We start from the raw sequence: 22,746 nt of genomic DNA, 5'->3' as shown, positions 1-22,746 counted from the left end.
TCTGCTTCACCCCAGAGAGACACAGATTCAAATCCTCCCTTTGCCCAAAAATCTCAGTGGATGAGCTCAGGCTCATTACTGTGAGCCTCGCCTATCTCTCAGGGATTTTGGTGGGAATAAAATGGCACTTTGGAACAGTGAGACCATGTATGCTAACTTGAACCCTTTAAAAGACAGATGAGAAGAGAATGTAATAAGAAAAATCCATAAGCCTTCCCAGCAACACTGAAACCTAATTACAATGAAAAACAAATTAAACAATTTAAAATCTAATGGATTAAAGCCAGAAACCTTATTGCAAATATTTTTAAAAATCTAAACTTGAAGGTAGTTTCTCATACACTTCTCACTTAGGAGTGTTTGTGACCATACTTAAATATAGGTTTGGAGAAGTAGAAAGCAGCAGGCATTACTGTGTTGAATAGGCTATGACAGAAAGCATCATAGACATCCTTGTGGTGGGGAAAGCTTGTCTGATAGTGTTAAAACCATCATTTGGATACAAACACAGGTTTCCCCAACTTGTTCTCTCCAGATGTTTCATACTACCACTTCCAGCATCCCTGGCCATTGGCCATGCATGGCTTGTGGAACATGAAATTCAAAACATCTGGAGGACAGCGAATGGGGAAGGGTTTTTAAAGGAATAAATACACATGATTTGGAATGAATGAAAATTCAAAAGATTTTGCCATCTTGCCCTTCATTAATCTTTATATGTCAAGCATTCATAGAATCTCCAAATGGTGGTGAACATAAAGTTTCAAAAGTCTCAACGGAAGAGCCTTCTTGTATTTCAAGACAGGACTTTGTCCAAGTGTCAGTGCTTCCAATCCAGATCAGAGCTTGTCACAATGGAAGGCACATAAATAAAACGCACCAACAGACTAAATAGTTGCTGAATATGTCAGTACATGAGCACCTTGCCACAAACAGTGGCAATTCTATAGCCTCTGAAATGACCTATTTGACAATAGGGAACGTTGTCCTTCTATTTAATCTGCATCTGCCTGTCTGTACTACAAACCTGTAGAGTTGGCCCTCCCTACCCAAGAATTCTTTATCCATGGATGCAAGCATCCACTGCTTGAAAATATTCAAAATATTCAAGATACATACATCCCTAAAAGCAAATCTTGATTGTGCCATGTTATACTATATTTTACTATGCAATTGTATATAATGGGACTTGAGTACCCACAGATTTTGGTATCCACGCGGGGTCCTGGAACCAAATCCCAGTGGATAATATGAATATATTTGGTTCAGTTGACTCAAACAAATAATCGTTTTCGCAGAAATCTATATATGAATGTGAAATTGACTCACCTCCTCTTACAACTCCATTTGTACATATGGCAGACATGGAGATACCTGTTAAAGTTGTGACTACCACACTCAGGCAAATAACTATGATTCCAAGACCTGGAAAAAAATTCCAAAAAAACAATTGACCCAAATACCTTGTTCTTATCATTTGTAATTAAATCCTCTAACAGGAAGCTGCCATCCTCTAGGAAGAAGTCACTTTCATTCTTGGAGAGGAAAGGAAGATAGTCTGGATCTGTAAATACCTGGAATGTACTAATTTATCAAAGACAAAGAAAATACCTGCAAGGCACTGGATATTGAAGCTGCATATCAGAAGTAATTGTCCAGATCCTCAGAAGAGTTTGTGTAGATAAACATTAAGAGAGTGAAAAACAAGTTAAAGCATCCTGTGACCTTCATCAAGGATGAAGGGATGAGGTTCTTCGTGTCCAATTCCTTCAAGGAAACACAACCTGCAATCTTCCAAAACACAACCTGCAATGCTTCTTTTTAATCATGGAAGGAAGTATCTCCAAGAAAACGTTGATTCCAGTCCACCATGATTCTCAGGCAGTCATGAACTGAACTAGACTTTGTGATTCATATGAAGATTATGAATCAATTCTTTATATATGAGTAACATTGTTGACTGTATGACTCACCTTCTGATTCCTTTGGCACTCCTGTCCACTGTACTTTTATTTTAGAATGGGGAAACTTTGACTCTAACCTCATTCTCTAATCCATAAGAAACTATTTTTGGACATGAGGAAAAAATACCCTAAAGATTTTTACCTCCACGAACAAAACCATTAGTTGCTATTGCAGAAGTTGATAAGCCAGTAATGGAAGTGACCAAGACAGCAAGGAGGATTATGATAACTCCAAGACCTGTCAGCAATAAAAAGATGAAAAATGTAACTTCTTAATGATTTTCCAAAACTGTTATCTAAAGTGATATGGTAAATTAGCATCCAGACTCCTACTGCTATTGGAAGAACCTTTTCATCACTAATGCTGCATAGATTCCTCTCTCTCTCCTCCCTTTTCCCTCCTCCTTATTTTGTTTGTATCTTTTATTGGTTATATAAGTTGTTTGGAAGTAGAAATTTTATGCCCAGAGGAGAACTTTTTTAATATACAAAGAAATCAGAATAAGCTGGAAATGACTTCTGGTGACTTCCTGTTTTGAAACAATGCCTCTCTTGGGCTAAAATGGTCTGAGAGGGGCCAGAACTTGGCATAAATCCCCCACATACCCCCTGTTGCGAGCATTTGGGGGCCATTCATATATATATATATATATATATATATATATATATATATATATATATTGTGGAGCTGCAGTGTGGTGTGCGCCCTTCAAGGTTGTCTGGTGGGCTCACGTGGCTCCCTAGCTTGTCAAAGCTGCACACTGTGGGAATAGATGTTCCCTGGGTTCCTTCCATCCCTATGATTATATGATATTGTGGGTGCATGATGGATGCATAGGAAAGGGACTCTATCTTGGCTGACATTTGATGACAGTATTCTGTCAGTGTGAAGACTCAACTGGATCTCACCCAAAGGATTTTACATGTGCCTGCTATGTTCAGTTCTTATAGTCATACATAGTTGTCTGGGAGTGTCTGAGCTTGGACAATACAGCAAAGAGCAACTTTGCTCCTCTGTTGTGCATGAGGAGAGGGTAGGTGAAAGCACACTCAGATTTCTGATTATTAATAAATGATAACTTCAGAATTAAATGTGAAAAATGGCCATTGTCACTGCTCTGGTTATAAAGTAGTGCCAGGCTCTGATTAAAGTTTAGATTAAAACCCCAGTTACAAGGACATTAAATAACATTAAAATGAATGACTCTTGCTCATGGCTATTTTCATACCTTGGAACAAAGTAATACTTCTTGGTGGTGGCAATAACTTACTAAATGGCCCTTAAAAAAAGAAACTAATTTTGCATGAAACCCCAGAGCAAAATCTTGGCAATGTTAAGATGCAGAGTTTTCATGGCAAGGCATACAGTTATATGTGCTTCCAGCTGCAAGGTCTCATTTGTTATGCATCATAAAGTCAGCAAGCACCCCCTTTGTCAAGCACAGTGCCAGGCGCAAACATGTAAGGCTGCATAAATGGGCAAAGCTTCCCACTTCCCCCTCCATTTATTTCAGCAGGTTTCTTGCCTGTCCATTCTTCTCCATTAAAAAAAAAGATTCTTTTAAGGTTTCCAAATTTAATTACACAGGGAGATTTCCAAACAATTCACAAAAGAATCCAGAAAATGTTGGGAAAAATATCTTGAAGTTTCTTGAAAAAAATATATGCTGAGGTTAATATGGCATACCCTCCAAATGTCCCAATTCAATGGGGACAGTCCCAATTAATCCTCTTCCAGCTGACTTTTCCAGCTCCTCTTATACTGTCCAAGTTTCTCTCTCCCTCTCTTACTTTCCCTCTTCATCCTCAGCTGACTTCAATTGCTGCAAACTGACAGACTATACAGACTTTGGCCAGAGTAGGGGCATGGGGTCCACATGCCTGCCATGTTCCACCCCCACACCGCCTGCCTGACTAGATGGCAGGTGCTGTCATGCTGCATTTTAGGCACAGCACTTACATGCACTGCGCTGAAGAAGTGGCGAAAAGCTGCCGCTACCACAGCTAGGGTGCCCTTTCCACGGGGGCAAAAAGGAGCTGTTTTTTGCAGCTTCTTTTTGTGCTGCAAAAAGGCCAGATTGGGGCCACAGTGTGTAGTTGCTGTGGCTCTGATCCAGTGAGGAAAGGGGTGGCATGGAGCCATCCCTTAGGGGCCATCTATTGAGCCCCAATGTTCCAAAGTGCAAAAGTAGTTTCCACTCACTTAGCAGAGAGGAGAGGAAAGGAGAGGAGAAGAGAGGAGAGGAGAGAACAGAATCTTGCCCTTTCTATGAAGCTCAGACAAAAACAAACTGCTATAGCATCTCCTAGCTTGCGATCTTCCTCATTAACAACTTGGCCACACTGATATTACTTGGTCACATGTGTTCTGTTTTACATTTGTGTGAAATGTTGGAGGATAATGATGAAAATATTCCTCCTTCAAGTGAAGCAGAAGCAAACTAGAGGCCCATTCACACTTCACAATTATAACACTATGTTTCCACATTGCCTGCTGTGATTCCATCCAGAGGCATCACTAGGCAGCCTGGGGGGTGCAGGTTGCACCAGGTGACACAATATTCACTCTAGTGACACCAGTGTGCCATGGAAGCTTGTGCCCAGGCAGGGAGGAAAGAAGAGTGGAGGTGTAAATTCCTTCGTTCTGTGCCTTATTTTCTGCCCAGGCTTGGCTGCTCTTTCTGCCTAGCAGCAGCAGCGACACTTACATACAATCCATAAGGGTCACACCATAAATTACCACACCGTGTGATACCAACCCAAGTTCCATCACTGGTTCCCTCCTATGGGATCCTTGGATTTGCAGTTTAAGGAGGGACATTTAGAATTCTTAGCCAGTAGTGTGTCACCAAACTATGGACCTCAGGTTCTATAGTATGCAACCATCGCAGTTAAAGTAGAACTATCTTGGCTGGCCCTTGTTAACATTCCAGTGCTATGTGCTTCTTATCCATCATGGGGAAAATGGTTTGCATTGTTTCAAAGAATCTAATTCTCACAAAGAAGTGATTTAGTAAACCTAAATAAAATTAAACTGGCATGAGTATTCGTGTGTGGGCAAGGGTTTAGTTCAAGAGTGTAGCTAAGAGAGCGGGGGGGGGGGGAATTACACCCTCAAACATAATTCCACCCCCTCCAGAATTCCCCTTCATGAATTTTTAAAGTGTGGTTAAAAAGACACATATGCAGTTTAAGGTTTGTTGCTGCAATGTGCCTTCAAGTCATTTCCGATTTATGGTGAACCTAAGATGAACCTATCACGGGATTTCCTTGGAAATATTTGTTTTTGACATTTCCTTCCTCTGAGGTTGCACATGACTTGCTCAAGGTCACCCAGTAGGTTTCCATGTCTGATTCAGGCCCTGGTCTAGGGTCCTAGTACAACACCTAACCACTGTACCATGCTGGCTTTCATAGTTTAAGACACATAATTTTGATTTGTGTACAGTACATGCTGACAGCGCTGCACTGAATTTTTGATTGATGAGATTTGCATTGGGAAATATATATATATATATATATATATATATATATATATATATATATGTCTTAGAAGTAGAATTATGACTAACCCCTTATGCACAGTCTGATAGTCAGCATCTTAAAGTTTTAGTCCTGATCAGTCTCACAATTTCTGACATTATTCAAATGTCTCCTCCTTTGAAAGATACCAGGTTTCTCAAAACAAAGATGAATTTCAGGGGGGGAAATGCATGTTACGTTTGCGCTCTTTTCCTTTTAATGCATTTGTGAATCCAGAATCAATTGAGGAATTTGCTTTTGGACAGCTCAGTAATATCTCTCGGACCTATACAAAATTATTCAATATGTTCTATCCAGGTGGGTTGGGGCTACATAGGCTGCATCTGCACTGCAGAAACAATGCCATTTGACGCTGCTTTAACTGTCATCACTCAGTGCTATGGAATTCTGTGATTTGCAGTTTTGTGATAATTTAGCCTTCTCTACCAGAGAGTTCTGGTGCCACAACAAATTGCAAATGCCAGAAATCCATAGCACTGAGCCATGGCAGTTACAGCAGTATCAAACTACATTATTTCTGCATTGCAAAGCAGCTGCAATAAATCCCTTTGACCTCAATGGCAATGAAGCACATTGCTAGATTTGGGTGATGCTGTGTTGCACTTTGATGAAGGTTCTGGAAAATTCCAGTGTTGGTTGGATTAACATTGCCTTTGGATATAAGCTAGAGAGAATGAATATGCACCATATGCCAATACACACTTCAGTTTAAAGATTAATTGTGTTTCTGGAAAGTTACTTGTGTTTCTCCGTCATACAATAATAAAAAAAAACTTTTAAAAATGCATACCAATTCCTGCTTGACCAATAATCCAGGAAAGGCGAATGAACAGCATCACGCCCCAGATATTCAGCATGCACCTCACCTAAACATTAAACAAAGACAACTGCATCACCATGCAACTGCACAATGCAAGTAATATTGATTTAATATCCAAACATATAGCTGTGTTAGTCTGTAGAATCAGTACGTAAAGAGATCTTGTAGCACCTTTGAGATTAATTGAAAGAAAGAAATTGACAGCATGAAAGCTCATGCTGCCAATTTCTTTCTTTTGGTTAGTCTCAAAGGTGCTACAAGATCTCTCATTGATTTAATATGTTTGGAAATAGCCTTCTGTAGCTAAACTCGCTGAGGATTATAGGAGTCGCAGGACAACACACCTGGAGGGCAATAGCTTGGGAAAGCCAAGCTCTATGGTCTTAAAGATCATTAGGTTAGATGAAATATATCACAAAGCCAGTAAGCAGAAAGAGTACAAAATAAAAGTAAACATACCTATATACAATAATATCTAAAAATAGCAGGAGGCCTGGAGGAACTATAACAATATGTGAAAGATTGACATTTCAAACTCCAGCATGTTTTGGGCTTCAAAAAAACTTAAAAAACCAAAATATAACTTTCAAGTATTAATCTAAAGCAACCCTATAAATATTCATTGCAAAAACTGAAAATGTGATATATTAACCATAGCAAGTGAGCCTACTACAAGCATCTATGAAGTTATTTAAAATACAGTCAACCCTCCTTATCCATTGATTTTTTTATCCACGGATTCAAGCATCCATGGCTTTAAATACACACACACACACACACACACACTCAAAAAAAAAAAAAAACCCAAACAACTCCCCCCCCCCCAACCTTGATTTTGTCATTTTATATAAGGGTCATCATTTTATTATCCATTTTATTTAATGGGGCTTGAACATCAAAGATATGGTGGGACCTGGAACCAAACTCCAGTGGATAACAAGGGTTCAATAGATGATTTTAACTGGTACATAGTTCAGTCTCTTGTATTATGGCATTAGAACTTCATAATATTTACAAAAACAACCACAAGATAAATTTTGCTCACCAGGACACCCTTCACCCATCCAAATTTCACAAAGCCGCCCTTGAGTTCTTCGTCCTTGTTGATCTCAGCTTCCAATCCATTTACATCTGCTTTCGTGAATTTGTCAACTGAACCAGAAGACACTGCAATGTTCTAAACAACATTTTAAATAATAATAATAATAGTAATAAGTATTCAGCTTTGTTGGCTTTTCAGAGAGCTATAAAAATGGGATTCCTTGGGAACACAGATGACTTTATAGAATGTGACAGTGGATGAAAACTGTCTGCAAAAAATATGAGCAAGGCCACCTGAACAATGAAAAGCTCCAATATAAATGGTTCAGTGAACCCACAAAGACTTATATCTAGGCAAATGTGAATTGGGTCCAGCTGCATGTCTGAAACCTCTTTTGACCTGAAGCTGTATGGGTTATACTTCCAATAACTTGCCACAGGAGCAAATGACAGTTATTTTTGTCTCTCCCCCCCCCCCCCTCTTTTTTTGGACATACCTTTGCCAACTGTTCATGAATATCCATCAAGCTTGGTCTGTTCATTTTAGCCCCACTGAGGCTGCCGGCGTTTCGGTAATAATCAATTTTAGGTACAGCGTCCAGTGTATTATGGCCAAATGTTTTCAAATAGTATGTGTTGCTGTGGGTATCATAGGGGTGAAAGTTTCCATCTGTTTTAGCAGGATCTCCATTTTGTAAGAAGCTGTCATATGCTTCTCGATTTCCAGGCCTGTAGCTGATTCGGAGTCTGTTGTTGGAATCATTAGCAAAAGATGTCTCTTCATGATGTTGTGGGTCTGAATCTCCCTGAGACTGGGTTGTATAGTCATGGTTTTCATTAATTACATTGACCTGAAATCTATTCAGATTGGGGTCTGAAAATACATTTGGAGAATTATTCATCGACATATTTCTGGTCACGAGATGTTCCTTTCACTGTTCTTGATATGTCTGTGTCAGATGAATGTTGCGGTGCCTTGATGATCTTGGTGTCTCATTCAGCTACTGCTTCCACGAAAAGGCTTATGCTCTCATCTTAAAGTGACATTGTGCAACTCTGCCAGGAAACATTGAAAACAAAATGTAGCACATTTAGCTTATTAATTTCCTTCCAAACATTAAGCCTGTTACCGTTCCAACTCTCTCTCCCTCCCCGCCCCCCATTTTTATACCACCCTTTCTACAGAAGGTTATTAGGGGAGTTTATAAAAGGAAAAGAAAGAAGCCTTTATTAAAACCATTTTAAACACAGGAGCGGAGCATCAGTAAGTGCGTACTGAGAACTCTTCGGTGGGGGGGGGGGGGGGTTTCCACATTACATAAATATAGCAGTTTGATCTTTAACTTTAACCAAGGCTGCCATGGCTTCTTCCTCCAGGATCTTGGGGTTTGTGGTTTGGACATTGATTTTGAATGACTTTTGGGGAGTGCTGCAAGCTTTTGTGTTCATGTTATTTCTTATGGCTTATGTCTGCTGGTAGGTACTGTATTGTACTGGTAGGTATTGTATTTGTTACAGATGTAGGGCCATTGCAGTGGCCATTGACATGACACAAATAAAAGTTGGCTTGACAAAATAAATATCCCTGTAGCCATTTGCATTTGACAAAACACCTGAATAACTTATTAATTTCTTAGCAAGATCTATAATACTTTTAATCCCCATTTGGATGTAGTAAGCAATATTTGTAATTATTACTGCCCTGAAATCCTCCATAGGTTATTTTGTGGATGAAAAAAAGACATATTTCTTTATTTCTTATTTATGTTTATATTCCCACATTACCCTCCCCACCTCCCATATACTCAAGTTAGCATGCATGACTGTCCTTACCACTCTTTCCCTTCAGGTAGATCAAGCTAATAAGTTATGACTGATCCTCCATCAGTCAATAATTTTGTCTCATACATAGGAAGAAAATACAACCATTTGAAATGTGGTGCTGGGGAAGAGTTCTAAAGAGAGGAGTGCTAAAAATACAAATAAATGGGCCCTGGAACAAATCAAGCCTGAAGTATAAGTCGATTTGACAGCAGTGAACAACAGAACAAATCATGTCTAAACTTTCCTTAGAGGGCAAGATGGCTAGACTGAGACTGTTCTACTTTGGACATTTTAAGAAGAAATGTCACTCTCAAGAAAAGATAAAAATGCTTGGCAAAATGGAAGGCAGTAGGAAAAGAGGAAAACCGTATTCCAGATGGATAGACTTAATCAAGGAAGCCATGGCCCTGAGTCTGCAAGACTTGCAAGGATGGTTTGATGATAGGGGTGACTTGGAGAGGTATCTCATTCTTGGGATCGCCATCAGCCAAAGTTGGTTTGACAGCACTTAGCAACAACAAAATGGAGGGCAGTAGGGAAAGAGGATGAACGCATTGCAGATCAACTAAGACGAGGAAGCCGTGGCTCTGAGTCTGCAAGCCTGAACAAGGGTTGTTGATGATAGGATAACTTGGAGGTCTCTCATTCTCAATCTCTCTCTGGACATCATAAGTCATGAGAAAGAGCAGCCCAAGTCTGCTCTGGTCACAAGCAGATTGGGTCCATGCCGACCACAAAGCCCATTCTGAAATCAGTCTGCAGCTGCAGGACCCAACCCATGCTGCCAGGAGCCGGATTATCCCAGCTCCTTTTTGTTCTGGTCCAAAGGACCAGGGCATGGCTTTGGGGTGGTTTCAGGACACATTGGAGGCATGCATCATTTGATGACATGCCTCCAAAGCAGCCAGAAGCAGCTTCTTTTTGCTCATCTGTTCTGGGCCAAAGTCAACTAGAGGGCAATTGAGAACAAAAGTCCCTCAGTGGCTCTGTGGGGATCTGGAGCAGGATCCAACACTCTAACTATATTTTCATTCTTTTTTTAAATAACCATATTTCAAAATCAATTTTTTGTAATGCATTTCAATGTTTTGAACTTTTCTAGTCCATCACCATGGTTTAGCAAATCAGGTTTGCAGTGATTCTTCCTCTTCTACAATTTTGCAGGGGCAACTAAAATTTAACAGATCTTAATATGTTCGTACAAGACATCTCAGTACATATTTACCTCAGCTTTAGGAGAAACTAAAGCATCCTTGTATTTTGTAGAATTAGAGCAATTTGGTTATATGTATTTATTATCAAAAAGTGTTCTGCATAGTAGAAAAGAAAGTTGTTCTTAAGGTACTTCTTGTCCTCTCTCCTTTCTTTTCTTTTCTTTTCTTTTCTTTACTTTACTTTACTTTTCTTTTCTTTTCTTTTTGAGATGGGGAAATGTTTAACTTCACATGGATTCAGATATTTTAAATATATTCTGAAGTCCTCCAGATTTTATAAATTTATATAGATGGGAAAATGTCATCTATATTCATACCCTCCAAATGTCTTTGTCAGGGCAGGCCCTATTCATCATTCATCCTCCTACTTTTTCAACTACTTTTAAAATATTCCAGTTTCTCTGGCCTCTTCGCCCTTTCACACTTTGTCCTCAGCTTACTGAGTCCCAGGACTGGGAAAAGAGTGGGATACAAATGAATATAATAATAATCATATTATAATAGTTTGCACTCAGAAGGGGAGCGAGGAGAGGAGAGGAGGGGGCAAAATCTTGTCTTTCCCTGCAGACTCAAGCATATCAAACTGCTGCAGCCTTTTCTAGCAAATCTGTTATTCCTGATTAATAACCTTTGCCATCTTTGATTCTGTGTTGCTTGGTCACATGTGTTCTGGTTTTCATCTGTGAAATGTAAGAGGGTATGAACCTTTGGATGTTATCAGACAAGGGAAATTGGAAGTATAATCCAATGGCAATCTGAACGCAATCATGGGGTTTAACACTATTGCGTGATAGACTACCACACGCAATTTCAGGCAATGGGAAGTCAGTCCAAACGCAATCATGGGGTTTCACATTATTGCGTGAAAGGTGATCACACGCAATTTCGGACAATGGCAAGCTATTTTGGGGCAATGGGAAGTCAGTTCGAACGCAATTCGAATTCACTTAAATTCGCTGAACTAGTGAATTCACGTGAATGTGTTCTGCCCCCACTCTCTTTTCATTCAAAAATTAAGAGAAATTACTCCTGTGTGATAAACTCCTTTGTTATTTTTTCTTATTTTAACAGATTGATGGGGTTAGCAATCAGAAAAGCCCCGAAACCAGTTCATCAGACCGGAATTACTCTTAAAATTATAGTTTGAGTCTTGTAACCTAAACCAGTGCTTCCGAAGCTATTTGATGTGGCAGTTCATCATCCCATGCCTCAGTACCATATTTGTGCCTAGTGTCTACGGTACTTTCTTTCTCTCTTGGAAACTCTCAAGTGACTGGAAAGTAATGGCTGGTGGACCAGTTCCAGCCTATGGGCCAGCATCTTGAATAGCATTGGCCCAAACCTTGCAGTTCGCCAGCCCTGATGGACCAACAAAAAGCAAGCAGTAATTTCGCAAAAGTAGAAGAGAGTTTGGCTTAAACAACCAGGACTATAAGTGCTCTTATGCATTGTAGCTCATCTAATTAATCGATTAATTTTGGTGAAATGTTAATGCTGAAATTTCAATTTAGGACAGTCACATTAGTAAAAAAAAAAGAAAGACATTTAATTAACTTGTCTCATTTTGATTGCAAATTTCCAATTTAATTCAAACATAATTGATTTTAATTAGTAGGTTTCTCCCAGTTCTTTGTGTAACTGCTACCCGAGGCAGTTGTCTCATTTTGCTTAATATGAAGCTGGCCCCGGTTAGAAAAAGGATCACAATGTTCCAGGCTCAGTTTCTCTTGAAGGGCTCTTTCTTTTCTAACGCTTCCAGTGGCTTATGGAATAGGCATTGTTTTGTGGCTGCTTATAAGTGTGCTTAGTACAATAAGGAATGAATTTTAAGAAGTGCCTCTTGATACTTGTTTCAAGGGTCATCAGTATATCTATCATTGCGGGGCAGTGACTCAACTTTGGATTTTATCGCTATAGCTTCTTCATAATTAGGGGAAATTATGCTGGTGCTGTATTTACAGACTAAATACCTTCAAGTAACCAGATCCCATCTGATCTTGGAAGCTAAGTAGGGTCACTGATGGAAGGCTGCCATGAATGTGTTGTAGGCTATAAAATAAAACATATGAATATTGCTATGCATCCATCAGAACAGCTACTGTTTATTTCAGCATGTGGAAGGGAATGCAAAATCAGGTCCTAGATTTCAACAGTGAATGGCTATCTCTGACATATTTGTTTTCTAATATCACCCATTCCATTAGCAAAGAGTAAATATGACCAAGGAGTTTATCACACTAGCGAGATTTCATGGGAAAACAGGAGTTAAATGTGATATAATGCAAAGATAACCTGGAAATGCCCAAAGTTTATCACATGAAATCATAGTTAACGTGAAATAATGTGAAGTTAATCTGCAGTTAAAGCGGAGAAAACCAGCCGTTTTTTAAATTTGGAACAAACCGAATTTAAAAAACTGCTGGTTTTCTCCGCTTTAACTGCAGATTAACTTCGCGTTATTTCATTTTAGCAGCAAATCAGTGTGATAAACTTCCCGAATTTGCAAGTTCTATTTAAATTCAAATGTAAATTAACTCCCATTTTCTCGCAGAATCTCGCTAGTGTGGTAAAGCTCAAAGAGGTAGCCATTCACTGTTGAGATCTAGCATCTGATTTTGCATTCCCTTCCCATATTCAGCTCCTGTTTTATAGACATGTTGAAACAAACAGTAGCAGATATTCTGATGTCAAGGTACGGAAAATGCAAGGTTGAATCTCAGAGTCAATACAGGGATATTTCTGGCCAAATCAGACAAGTAATGTCCTGATTCCTTAAAGAGAGCAATCAATTTACCATTGATTAGCACATTGAAGCAAGAACGGGAGGACATTTCAGAGAGAACTGCAATTCTGGGAACATATTTTTCTCTTTCATTTATCTGAGTACATCTGCCTGGACAAAGATGACTGCAAGAAGGTAGGGATGAAACATTGAAAGGCCAATTTTAATTCAGCAATTCATTCATTGTAATTAAGTCAGTCCGTGTGTTTGTTTCAGCCCTAAGTCAATCCTAAATTATCATTTCAAACCTGGCCTGTTCTGTCTTGCTAACTCCATCAGGTCAGAGGAGAAATGTTTAAAACCAGAATAGCTTGTTATATGTGTTATTTTATTTTATGTGTCATTTTATTTTTGATTTGCTGGTCTTTTGGCTATAATAAAGTCATTGATTGATTAATTGAAACCTCCTCAGGCTAAATCTTGCCAAGAAAACCTGTGATACAGTCACCAAAAGTCAGAGTCAACTTGAAGGCATAACAACAAATGAATTAAATTAGAAAACAACAACAAATAAATTAAATTAGAATGTCCTGTCCTTTAATGACACCTCTGATCACTCCTCCTAATGCCAGGGCCAGCCCTGACTACCAGTTGTGTGCAATACCTTATGCGCACTATTGTGTACAACTGGCACACTATAGATATTTCAACTCCACCTTTATTTCAGCAACCAGTCATAACCAGTACAGAGCATTTAACACATTTCATCCACATGGGCCAAGGGGATCAGCCTATAATGCTTTTCTGTCCACTTTTATTAATAACAATGAGCGCTGTGGAACCAACATGGGTCAATCTCTCCATTTTTCTGTGTTTGACATCATAGGCTACTATAGTTATCACCAATGGGAAAGATTAGCACCCCCCCATCTAGGCACAAAAGGAACCTGCCCCATAAGTATAACAACTCTTCTGTAATCCCAAAGTGAACCCAGGGCATATATTTGCCCTTAAGGAAAAAAACAGTTTGAAATACAATTATTCTTAGTTGTTTTGTTGTTTTGAAGCTCAATGTAACAGGAAGACAAATATTTAGATTTGTTTCTGAGTCAAATGATGGATTACATGCAAAGTCCTACAAACATCTCTCCCCATCTCTAGAAGTAAAAACATGTTAGTAACAAGTTAAATAACCACTTTCTCCCTTTTAATGACATTCCAAATCATGCTGCCAAATGGCAAGGCTGGCCTTGATACTAGACTATCATAAGGATTGGACTATATATACAAAAGCATGCGACAATCTTGATGTGGGATTTAAGTGAAAACTCACTGAAAGGGAGCTGATGGCTGGAACGATACAGATTTCCCAGCAATTTTAGTTTCTTTTCTAGATTGTCTTCCTTGGCACCAGGATTGTGCAAAACTGAAAGCAATATAGATTCCATTATATTATGGTGCTTTTTTACTCAGTATAGCATTGATATATTAGATATACCCACAGAAACAGTATCCCTGTATTTAGTCTTTTAGCATGGTAAATGTATTATTATTCATTCATGTTTTGTTTATTGTTTCATTGTTGTGATTTCGCCTCTTGGGAGCAAATAGGGATGACCTCCCCCCATAAGCCACTTTCTATTTATTATGGGTGAACTGCTTTCAAAATGTGAACACTCCTCCAATTTATGAATGAGTGTTGTTGTTGTTGTTGTTGTTGTTATAACATCCAAAAATAAAGGCATCTTAGAAATTAAAAAACAATGCAGCTTAAAAAAACACACAAAAGTGTGGATTTTAAAATGGAATTAAACTATTGACAATATTGAAATGATTTTGGAACTACACTGAAAAAGAGATCAGTATTCAATGGGATCTTGTAGCACCTTTGGGACTAGCTGTGTGAAAGAAGTTGTCGCATATGCTTTCATGGACATGGTCTAGTTGCTCAGATCCATGCATCTCGAAGGTGCCACAAGATTTCCTTGCATACCCCTGTTTTTCAGACTAATGTGGCAATTTCTCTGAATTCTACCCACTTAAAAAGATAAAATGATATTAAAAGTCAAAAAGCAATTGAAACAGTTCAGTTTGAAACAGAACCCTCAGCCTTTTCTTTTAAAAGCCTGCTGGAACAAACAGATCTTTGTCTCTTTGACTCAAAATGGAAGGATAGCAGGAAGGAGGCTATTCTGGCCGCGCTGGGAAGGGAGTTCCAGAGTCTAGGGGCAGCCACCAAGAAGGGGGGGATATTATGTATATATCGTTGTATGTTTTTAATATGCTATATGCCGCTTTGATTGTTTTCATAAAAAGTGGGATAAAAATAAAAGTTTTTATTTATTCATTCATTTATAGGTCCCTCTCCCATGTCTCCATGCTTGTGATGGTGGTGGGACTGAGCACATGGCCTCTACACATGATCCCAAGGCCCAGGCAGGCTCATATAGGGAAATAGGTCTACCAGATAGACCAGAGGCATATTAAATAAAAATGAACATCTTACCTGTTACAAATGATATTGGGAGTGGTGATCCTGTAGCGTATTTTCAGGGATCTCTAAGAATATGTCAACTAGCTTTAAAATAAGCTAGCTCTGTCCAAGGTACTCTCAGCTGGCTCTTGCTATCCACAAGTAGACAATGTGGACATGTGCCTTGTTTTCAGATGGTCACAGGCAACCCTTCCCACCGAACAAAGTTTAGTGATCAGAACTTTCATTCTATATAAAACTCAGAGAGAACTGGCCATTTGCTGATTTTGTAACTGAACCTCTGATGCTCCTGGCCACATGTTCAGTGGAACATTTCTCAGCTTGTTAACTATTAGCCAGTAATGAACCCATTAATTCTTGGACGGAAGGAGTCAAATCTGGCACCCAGCTCTCATTAATGGTCATTGGGTTTAGTGAAAGTAATTTAGGTACTCTCCAAGAACCTGACCTCTGCTCCCATGAGTTTATAAACTACGCTTGCAGCCGTAAATGCATCTACACAAGTATGAACAAGACTGCTGGGAACTATACACTCGCAGGCAGTCATGTGCTACTGAAATAACTCGTATGCAGCCATGTTTAAAAGTTCTTAAATATTCATGCCAATACTTTGGATTTCATTTATGCCCTTGAAGGTCATTTTACACATGGGGCATAATCCAGGAACCCTTAATTGCAAGTAGGGGCATTTCCAGAGAGAAGGTTCCTCACAGAACATGCACTGTTTAACTATTCCTTCATCTTCTCCTTTCTCCTTATTCCGTGGTAAGGAGAAAACATGGTAGAAGCAATGCAAAACAAAATAAAAGGATGGGTTACAAAGAAGACAGTGTTACCTAAACCGTCTATAAATGTCAGCAGATGCAGCAAAGCAATTATGTGACCAATGGCTTGTCAGGAACTGGACTTTTATGATACCTCCCACTAAACTATCTTGCTGAAGTTTATTTCCTCAGGTGCATGGAATGGATTGTCGCCCAGGAAGGACCGTTATAAATAGACTATATGAATAGCCATAGAAATCCAAAACTTGTGGGTATGATAATGAGAAGCAAGTTCAGTTTTAATGATGTTCAGAGAGGGACAAAGGCAGGAGAAAAGATGTTGCCAAAAGCCAGGGTGGGTGGAAGGAGTTTGGGAATGTGGTGTGTGCAGACTGGACTCAGAAAGGAGAGGGAATGAACTGGCCAAGAGTGACCACATGAGGCTGGGATGTTAACCAGCACTATAATATGTGTAGTGTGTTAGGAAGCACAGTCTGGCTGGTCTTCCCTCCCTCAGACCCCAAGGAGGAAAAAAGGTTGTTCATTTGAATTTGATCAATTAATAAGGTTTAAAAATAAAATCCCTGCCTGGAGTATAGTTGGATGTTTTGATCTTAGAGGTTTGGCATCCTGTGACTCAGGGGTTATCGGCACTGGAAAAAAAAAACAACAACCTCCAGGGCTGGCTCTAGATATTTGGCCACCCTAGGTAAGAAATATTTTGGTGCCCCCCCCCCAGGTAACCCCTCAAAATGTAGGAAAAATGTAGGACATGATGTAGGACAAATTGTAGGATGTTCAAAAAATGGAGAACACAACCAACTAAAAGCCAAAAACATTAATAAAAAACAATATAAACTCATGTTTCTCAGTCATGCTCAAAATGGAGAACATTTTGACATTCTTCCTGGATAGGAGGTTGGGATATAGCTTTGTGTGTTTTGTGTGTTGGACTAAGAGGAACGTCCTGACAGTAAGGGCTGTTCGATAGTGGAACACACTCCTTCCTTGGAGAGTGGTGGAGTCTCCTTCTTTGGAGGTCTTTAAGCAGAGGCTGGATGGCCATCTGTTCAGTATGCTTTGATTGAAATTTCCTGCATGGCAGAATGGGGTTGGACTGGATGGCCCTTGCGGTCTCTTCCAACTCTATGATTCAACTCTTCCAACTCTTCCTCTGGAGGTTTTAGATTTTAGCTCTCAAAATTCCCAACTGTTGCTCAAAATGACTGGGGATTCTGTGACTTGACCTGAAGGACCAAAGTTTGGGAATCACTGGTCTAGACCGAATGTGCACAAGTCTAGGGGTTAGAAGGCTGCACTTCCTAAATTGCTTCCAAATGCCACCTGGGTGTGTGTGATTTTGGCACACTTTCAGTAGGATCAGGCTGTTTTAGGGCCAGGAGAGCCCCCCACACACACACACACACAGATGGTAACCTGATTTTTTGGCTTCTTGGCACTCGACAAGCACAAAGGGAAAATACAATCCATTTTATTTCCCAGGAACCTGTGGATATTTGTGTCCAAGTTTACCGAATTTGATGTGAGGAAGTTGCACACGATGTATAAGATGGCACACAAGATGCGGTCCCAGGATGAGGAGGTGAATTGAAAATAAGAATGTTTGAGTATGGCATGTAAGCTGCCATTGGGACTCTTGTCAATGAAGGGAAATGATACGAGTTTTCTGAATGAATGAATGAATGAATGAATGAATAAATAAATAAGCAAGCAAGAAACACATCCTCTAGGAAAACATCCAGATACACCTTTAATTGCTAGCCTGATAAGGTGTTCCTGGATAAGGTAACAATATATTTTATTATTTAATGTTAATATGTACTGTATTAATGTGTATTACATTAAATTGTTTTTATAGAACATATGCCATAGGTAGGCGTATTTGATTTGATTTTATTCTATTTTTAACTGATTGTATGTAAAGCACTGTGTAAATTTACAGTGCTCTATTCATGAAGCTTAATGATAAATTCCTCTTTTAGAGTCTCTTTTAAAAAATAAAACATATACCACGATTTGAAACTGCCAAACTGATTATTTGTCATAAAAATGATAGACTGCAGTTCAAGGGAACGGCAGCCAGGAGAATCCAAATCATCAGGCAGTAAATTTGCTCTTGGCCAAAGTTTAAAGCCTGTTCCGGTTCTTACCTTGCATCACTTTGGATGTAGCACCTTCAATAATGTCTCTACTAGAGTGACTTTACTGCCCTGCTGATATGGGAAGGGGGAATATAGGGAGACCACCAGCTTCCATTCTTATTCTGCCCTCAGGTAGTTCAGTCGGGATCCAGGAACCTTTGGGGCCAGCTCACTCTCAAGTTGGCCACTAACTTCTCCCTTTCCACTCTCTTTTGCTCTCAGCAGGAACAGAAGAAGAAGGAGGAGCCCATGGGGGTCAAGAAGCCATTTCGGCCAGAGCCTTCTGGGTCCAGCCGGGATTCCATGGTCCCTCAGATACCTCATGGTCCTCCTCAGAAGGTCCACCAGCATCAACTTCATCCTCCCCAGATGCATGGACACCAATGTGACAACTACAACCACCCAAACAAAAGACACTTCAGTGGTGCAGGTAAGAGACCAAAGGGAAGCTGATGCTCAGCCCCCTCCATCAGACCTCCATGGGGAGGGAATTCCACATCAAGGGTCCACCGAAAAGAAGGCCCCCTCCCAAGTCATTGCTCTGTAGGGCTACTGGAGTGAAAAATGGAGCAGATTCTTGTACCTTTAATAGTTGTATAGAAGAGGGAATTTTGACTGCTCCTCCAGGGACAGCTGTATATGAAGAGAGAGGCTCTTTCAATTATTGGGGTTCCAGGATTTTGCTGCTACCACACTGCAGAAATAAAGTGGTTTGACACCCTTTTTAATTTCCATGGCTCAGTGCTATGAAATTCTAGGTTTTGTAGTTTGGTGGGGCACCAGAGTCTCTGATAGGGAAAACCTCACAAAGCTACAAATTACATGGTCGTTGAAGTGGTGTCAAAGTGCATTAATTCTACAGTGTGGATACACTCTTTGTCATTACAAGAAATAACTGAATTTGTGTATAACTACCCATTGGTGTATAATTTTATAACTAGTCCTTCATAAATTAAAAAAAAACACTGTAAAATGATAGAAATACAATTGCCTGCACGCTGCATCGCACAAGCAACCTTTGAAACAGCATGGAAATTGCATCTAACCTGAGCTCCTTACAGGAGATTGCCCTTACTGATTGGTACTCCAGCAGAAATTCCCTTTTCAGCTTGGGCAGAACGACAAAGATTGCATATAATCCTGTTCAGGGATAAAAACCCCAAACCCTGAAAATGCTCAACTCCTGGGTGTCTTGCAGAAGAGACTGAGCCCTTTCCCTGCTCCCTTCCTTCATATGCAGAGCGAGAGCGAGGTGGAGAACGGCACCATCAATATGACCAACGCTGGTATAAGGAGCACCACTATGGAGACCGCCGACCACGTGGGGAGCCTCACCGCAGCTCAGGCAACTATTGGCCAAAAAACCCATCCTGCAAGCGGCCCTATGAGCAATACAACAGTGACCGAGACCACTGGGGACACAGGGACTATTATGACAGGTGAGCCTTTAAGATCTCCCTTGGGACCTCTAATTTGTGTTGTCCAGGAACCAAATTGCTCTCATGTGTTGTGTGTTTTTGTGCATTAAGGAACATGAATACATGTAAAATAGCATGTCTGTGGACATTGCACATCCCATACTCCAACTGTGCATTGCCTATTGTGCAATGAGCTGATTTTGGATGCACTCACTATTTTTGCTATGTTGCAGAACAGAGGTGTCCAATATTGAACTGACATAGCATGACTCCACTGTCAGATATTTACGTTATGCTGAGATAGAGAATGCATTATCTTGGTCAGAGAGCACCAGTCTCCTTTCAATTCAATTTATGGCAGGGATGAAAATTGGCAACCCCTCCAGATATTGTTCAACTGTAACTCCCAGTGTTCCTTGCCTTTGCCTATGTTGTCTAGGGCCTCTGGGGGTTTGGTCCAATAAAACCTGGAACCCTGATTTAGGGGAACAACCCCAACATTATTCCTAAGACTCCTAAGGACAGGAGGTTTTCCTGGACGTCTTCTTCTGAGGTGACACCTCTCTGTGATTGTCTCTTGTTCTGTCCAGGCACCACCATGACTCCAAGCAGCGAAGATCAGATGAATTCAAATTTCAGAACTATCACCAGCAGGATTTCAGATGGATGTCTGACCACAGGCCTCCCGTGCCCTACCACAACCAGGGGCCTTCAGACCATTACCGCTCTTTCCACTCAGAGAAAGCCTCCGATTACAAGCAGATCCTCCCTCCTCCTCACTTCCAAGTCTCCGATCCTCACTCTCCACCTGCACAGAAGTCCCCCCATGATGCCAAGTCTCCGCTTGATCATCAGTCACCCCTAGACAGGTCTGTTGAACAGAAGAGCAATCCAGAATATAACTGGAACAGCCAGAAGACACAGAGCCCAAGACTGAGGCTGAGCAGGAGGAGAACTGCTTCTGAATTAACTTGATCCGAGGGATTGACAGCAGCCACTGCTGCTTCATCACACCAAGAAGCAGAGACTCTAAATGTGCTGCTGTGTTGGCTCTGTGTTTCTGAAGGGGAGGAATGTAAGAATTGGATTTAATGGGGGCAACTGGGTTTTTGCCCCAATCCCATAGTCCCATACTGGTTGAACACTGGGCATTGGCTTCTCTGCCCGGTTCTGTGGGCCTGTTGAGGAAAGGCCGACCCTGTGCCAGTTTTTTGTTTCTGAACACTGAAACTAGGACTCCTAACTTGGAGAGAGAACTGCTGAGGACACAAATGGAGCAGAATGCAGGATGGCTTTGGGTGCTGCTGGAGAAAGGGAGGCCATCGCAGATGGGGAGACGTGCAACAAACGGAGTTGAAAAATCCCAATGTAGGCTTCAAAGACTTTTGTCTATAGGACTTTTCTTTTGGTTCATGATGCCACCCCAAAAGAAATAGAACAAAGAAAGAGGTGGGAACACTTGCCTCCCTCCTCCTAACTCCCAATATCCATTGTTTTTCTTCTGACATTTCCCCCTCATCCTCTTTATTCCACTTTCTAAGGGAAACCAAGGATAGGAATGGGATTAGATGGAATCCCTCTGGTGTTTTAGTATCTTTCTGGATATGCCCCAAGACATACACAAACACCCTTTCTGCTCCCCTCTTTATTCTTTCACAAAGAGATGAAGGACCATCACGTCTGGATCAGACATTTTTGCACAGAGAAGGAAATGCCCCTCAAGGACTGGAGTGGAGCTTGTTGGCGTCTGAAAAGGTCCTGTCCTGACTTTGTACCTAGTGTTTGAAAGCATCACAAGATGGATGCCCTTATGCTTCGTATTGGGGTCCAGAAAGCCCTTGTTTGCCACAGCAGATGGCTCATCACCTCTTATGCGGTGAAGCAGGGGTAGGCAGCCCTTTTGAGCCGGGGGCCGGGTTGCTGTCCCTCAGACAACTGGGGGGCTGAAGCCAATAAATAAATAAATAAATAAATAAATAAATAAATAAATAATTTTTTAAAAATTAAATAAATAAATAAACCGGGACAAATGTAGGACAAAATTTTCAAATGGAGGTCACTTTTAAAATAAAAAATGGAGGACACGCGAAAAAATTTGCTGATTTTTTAAAAAATGTTAAGATAAATGCATGTTTCTGAGGCTTCTATAGACAATTGCCCCACCATGCCCCTCGCGCAAGACGCCAAAGGCCCCGGCAACAATCGGCGGCAGGACTGGGCTGGGGCCGGTCTCAAGGCCTCGCCGGGCTGCATCCGGCCCGTGGGCCGCAGGTTGCCTACCCCTGCCTGAAGCATCAGACGTGCTTGTGGACATGTTGTGCGCTCTGAGCAGCAGCTACTTACTCCATAAAAACTGGAAAAGCAGGAACTCTGACGGTTCACACTGAGTCCAAAATCTCCTGTTTGGGGTTCAAGTCACTGCTGTTGTTAATGTATGAAGAGGAGGGGAACCAGGCTGTTTTGAAGTGTTCTGTCAACAACCAGCAATGTATTAATCCTGAAAGGTTAGCTGTGGAGGAGCGCCCCTAAATTTGCTGCCATCACACCCCAGTTTGCAGGCATTGGCATGCAGTTTTCCAACACAACGGGGGAAAAGAAGCCCTCTTTACCCCAAATCCAACAGCCCTTGCCCTCCATGTTTTATGCTGGGTGAGCATGATAGAGACACAAGGCAGCAGATGCCCGGTCACTTGCCAAAGTGTTAAATGGAGGATGGACGTGCAAAGTGAAGGGGTGCAAAATCCAGTGTTTTTGTCTTTGGGTTTTGGAAACATTTAGGA

General features: G+C 40.7%; 2 protein-coding genes across 3 annotated transcripts in view; one reads left to right on the top strand and one right to left on the bottom strand.

Annotated features, from left to right (window-relative positions):
* The window catches only part of LOC149307279 (solute carrier family 12 member 1-like), a 59,985-nt gene extending 51,709 nt beyond the window's left edge, over nucleotides 1–8,276 (bottom strand). The window contains exons 1-4 of one of the 2 annotated variants that reach the window (XM_089537707.1): nucleotides 7,866–8,276; nucleotides 7,373–7,504; nucleotides 6,298–6,373; nucleotides 2,107–2,202 (exon numbers count right to left, since the gene is read on the bottom strand). In XM_089537707.1, coding sequence (XP_089393833.1) covers nucleotides 2,107–2,202; nucleotides 6,298–6,373; nucleotides 7,373–7,504; nucleotides 7,866–8,276 — 715 coding nt within the window. Of the gene's footprint in view, nucleotides 1–1,329; nucleotides 1,426–2,106; nucleotides 2,203–6,297; nucleotides 6,374–7,372; nucleotides 7,505–7,865 lie in introns of both variants that reach the window. The other variant, XM_089537708.1, reaches the window with a different exon arrangement.
* A 9,671-nt stretch (nucleotides 8,277–17,947) lies between these two features.
* Nucleotides 17,948–20,941, top strand: LOC149307278 (ATP-dependent chromatin remodeler CHD2-like). Its single transcript, XM_089538297.1, has 4 exons — nucleotides 17,948–17,989; nucleotides 18,774–18,978; nucleotides 19,789–19,987; nucleotides 20,557–20,941. Exons 1-4 carry the CDS (start codon nucleotides 17,948–17,950, stop codon nucleotides 20,939–20,941), a joined length of 831 nt encoding a protein of 276 aa, XP_089394423.1.
* The last annotated feature ends 1,805 nt before the right edge of the window (nucleotides 20,942–22,746 follow it).

This window comes from Sceloporus occidentalis, unplaced genomic scaffold (genome assembly GCF_023333645.1).
Source record: "Sceloporus occidentalis isolate IW3139 unplaced genomic scaffold, rSceOcc1.0.p SCAF_9, whole genome shotgun sequence".
Classification (NCBI taxonomy): domain Eukaryota; kingdom Metazoa; phylum Chordata; class Lepidosauria; order Squamata; family Phrynosomatidae; genus Sceloporus; species Sceloporus occidentalis.
Note: the sequence above shows the minus strand (reverse complement) of the source record. Positions and strands in the feature narration are given on the sequence as shown.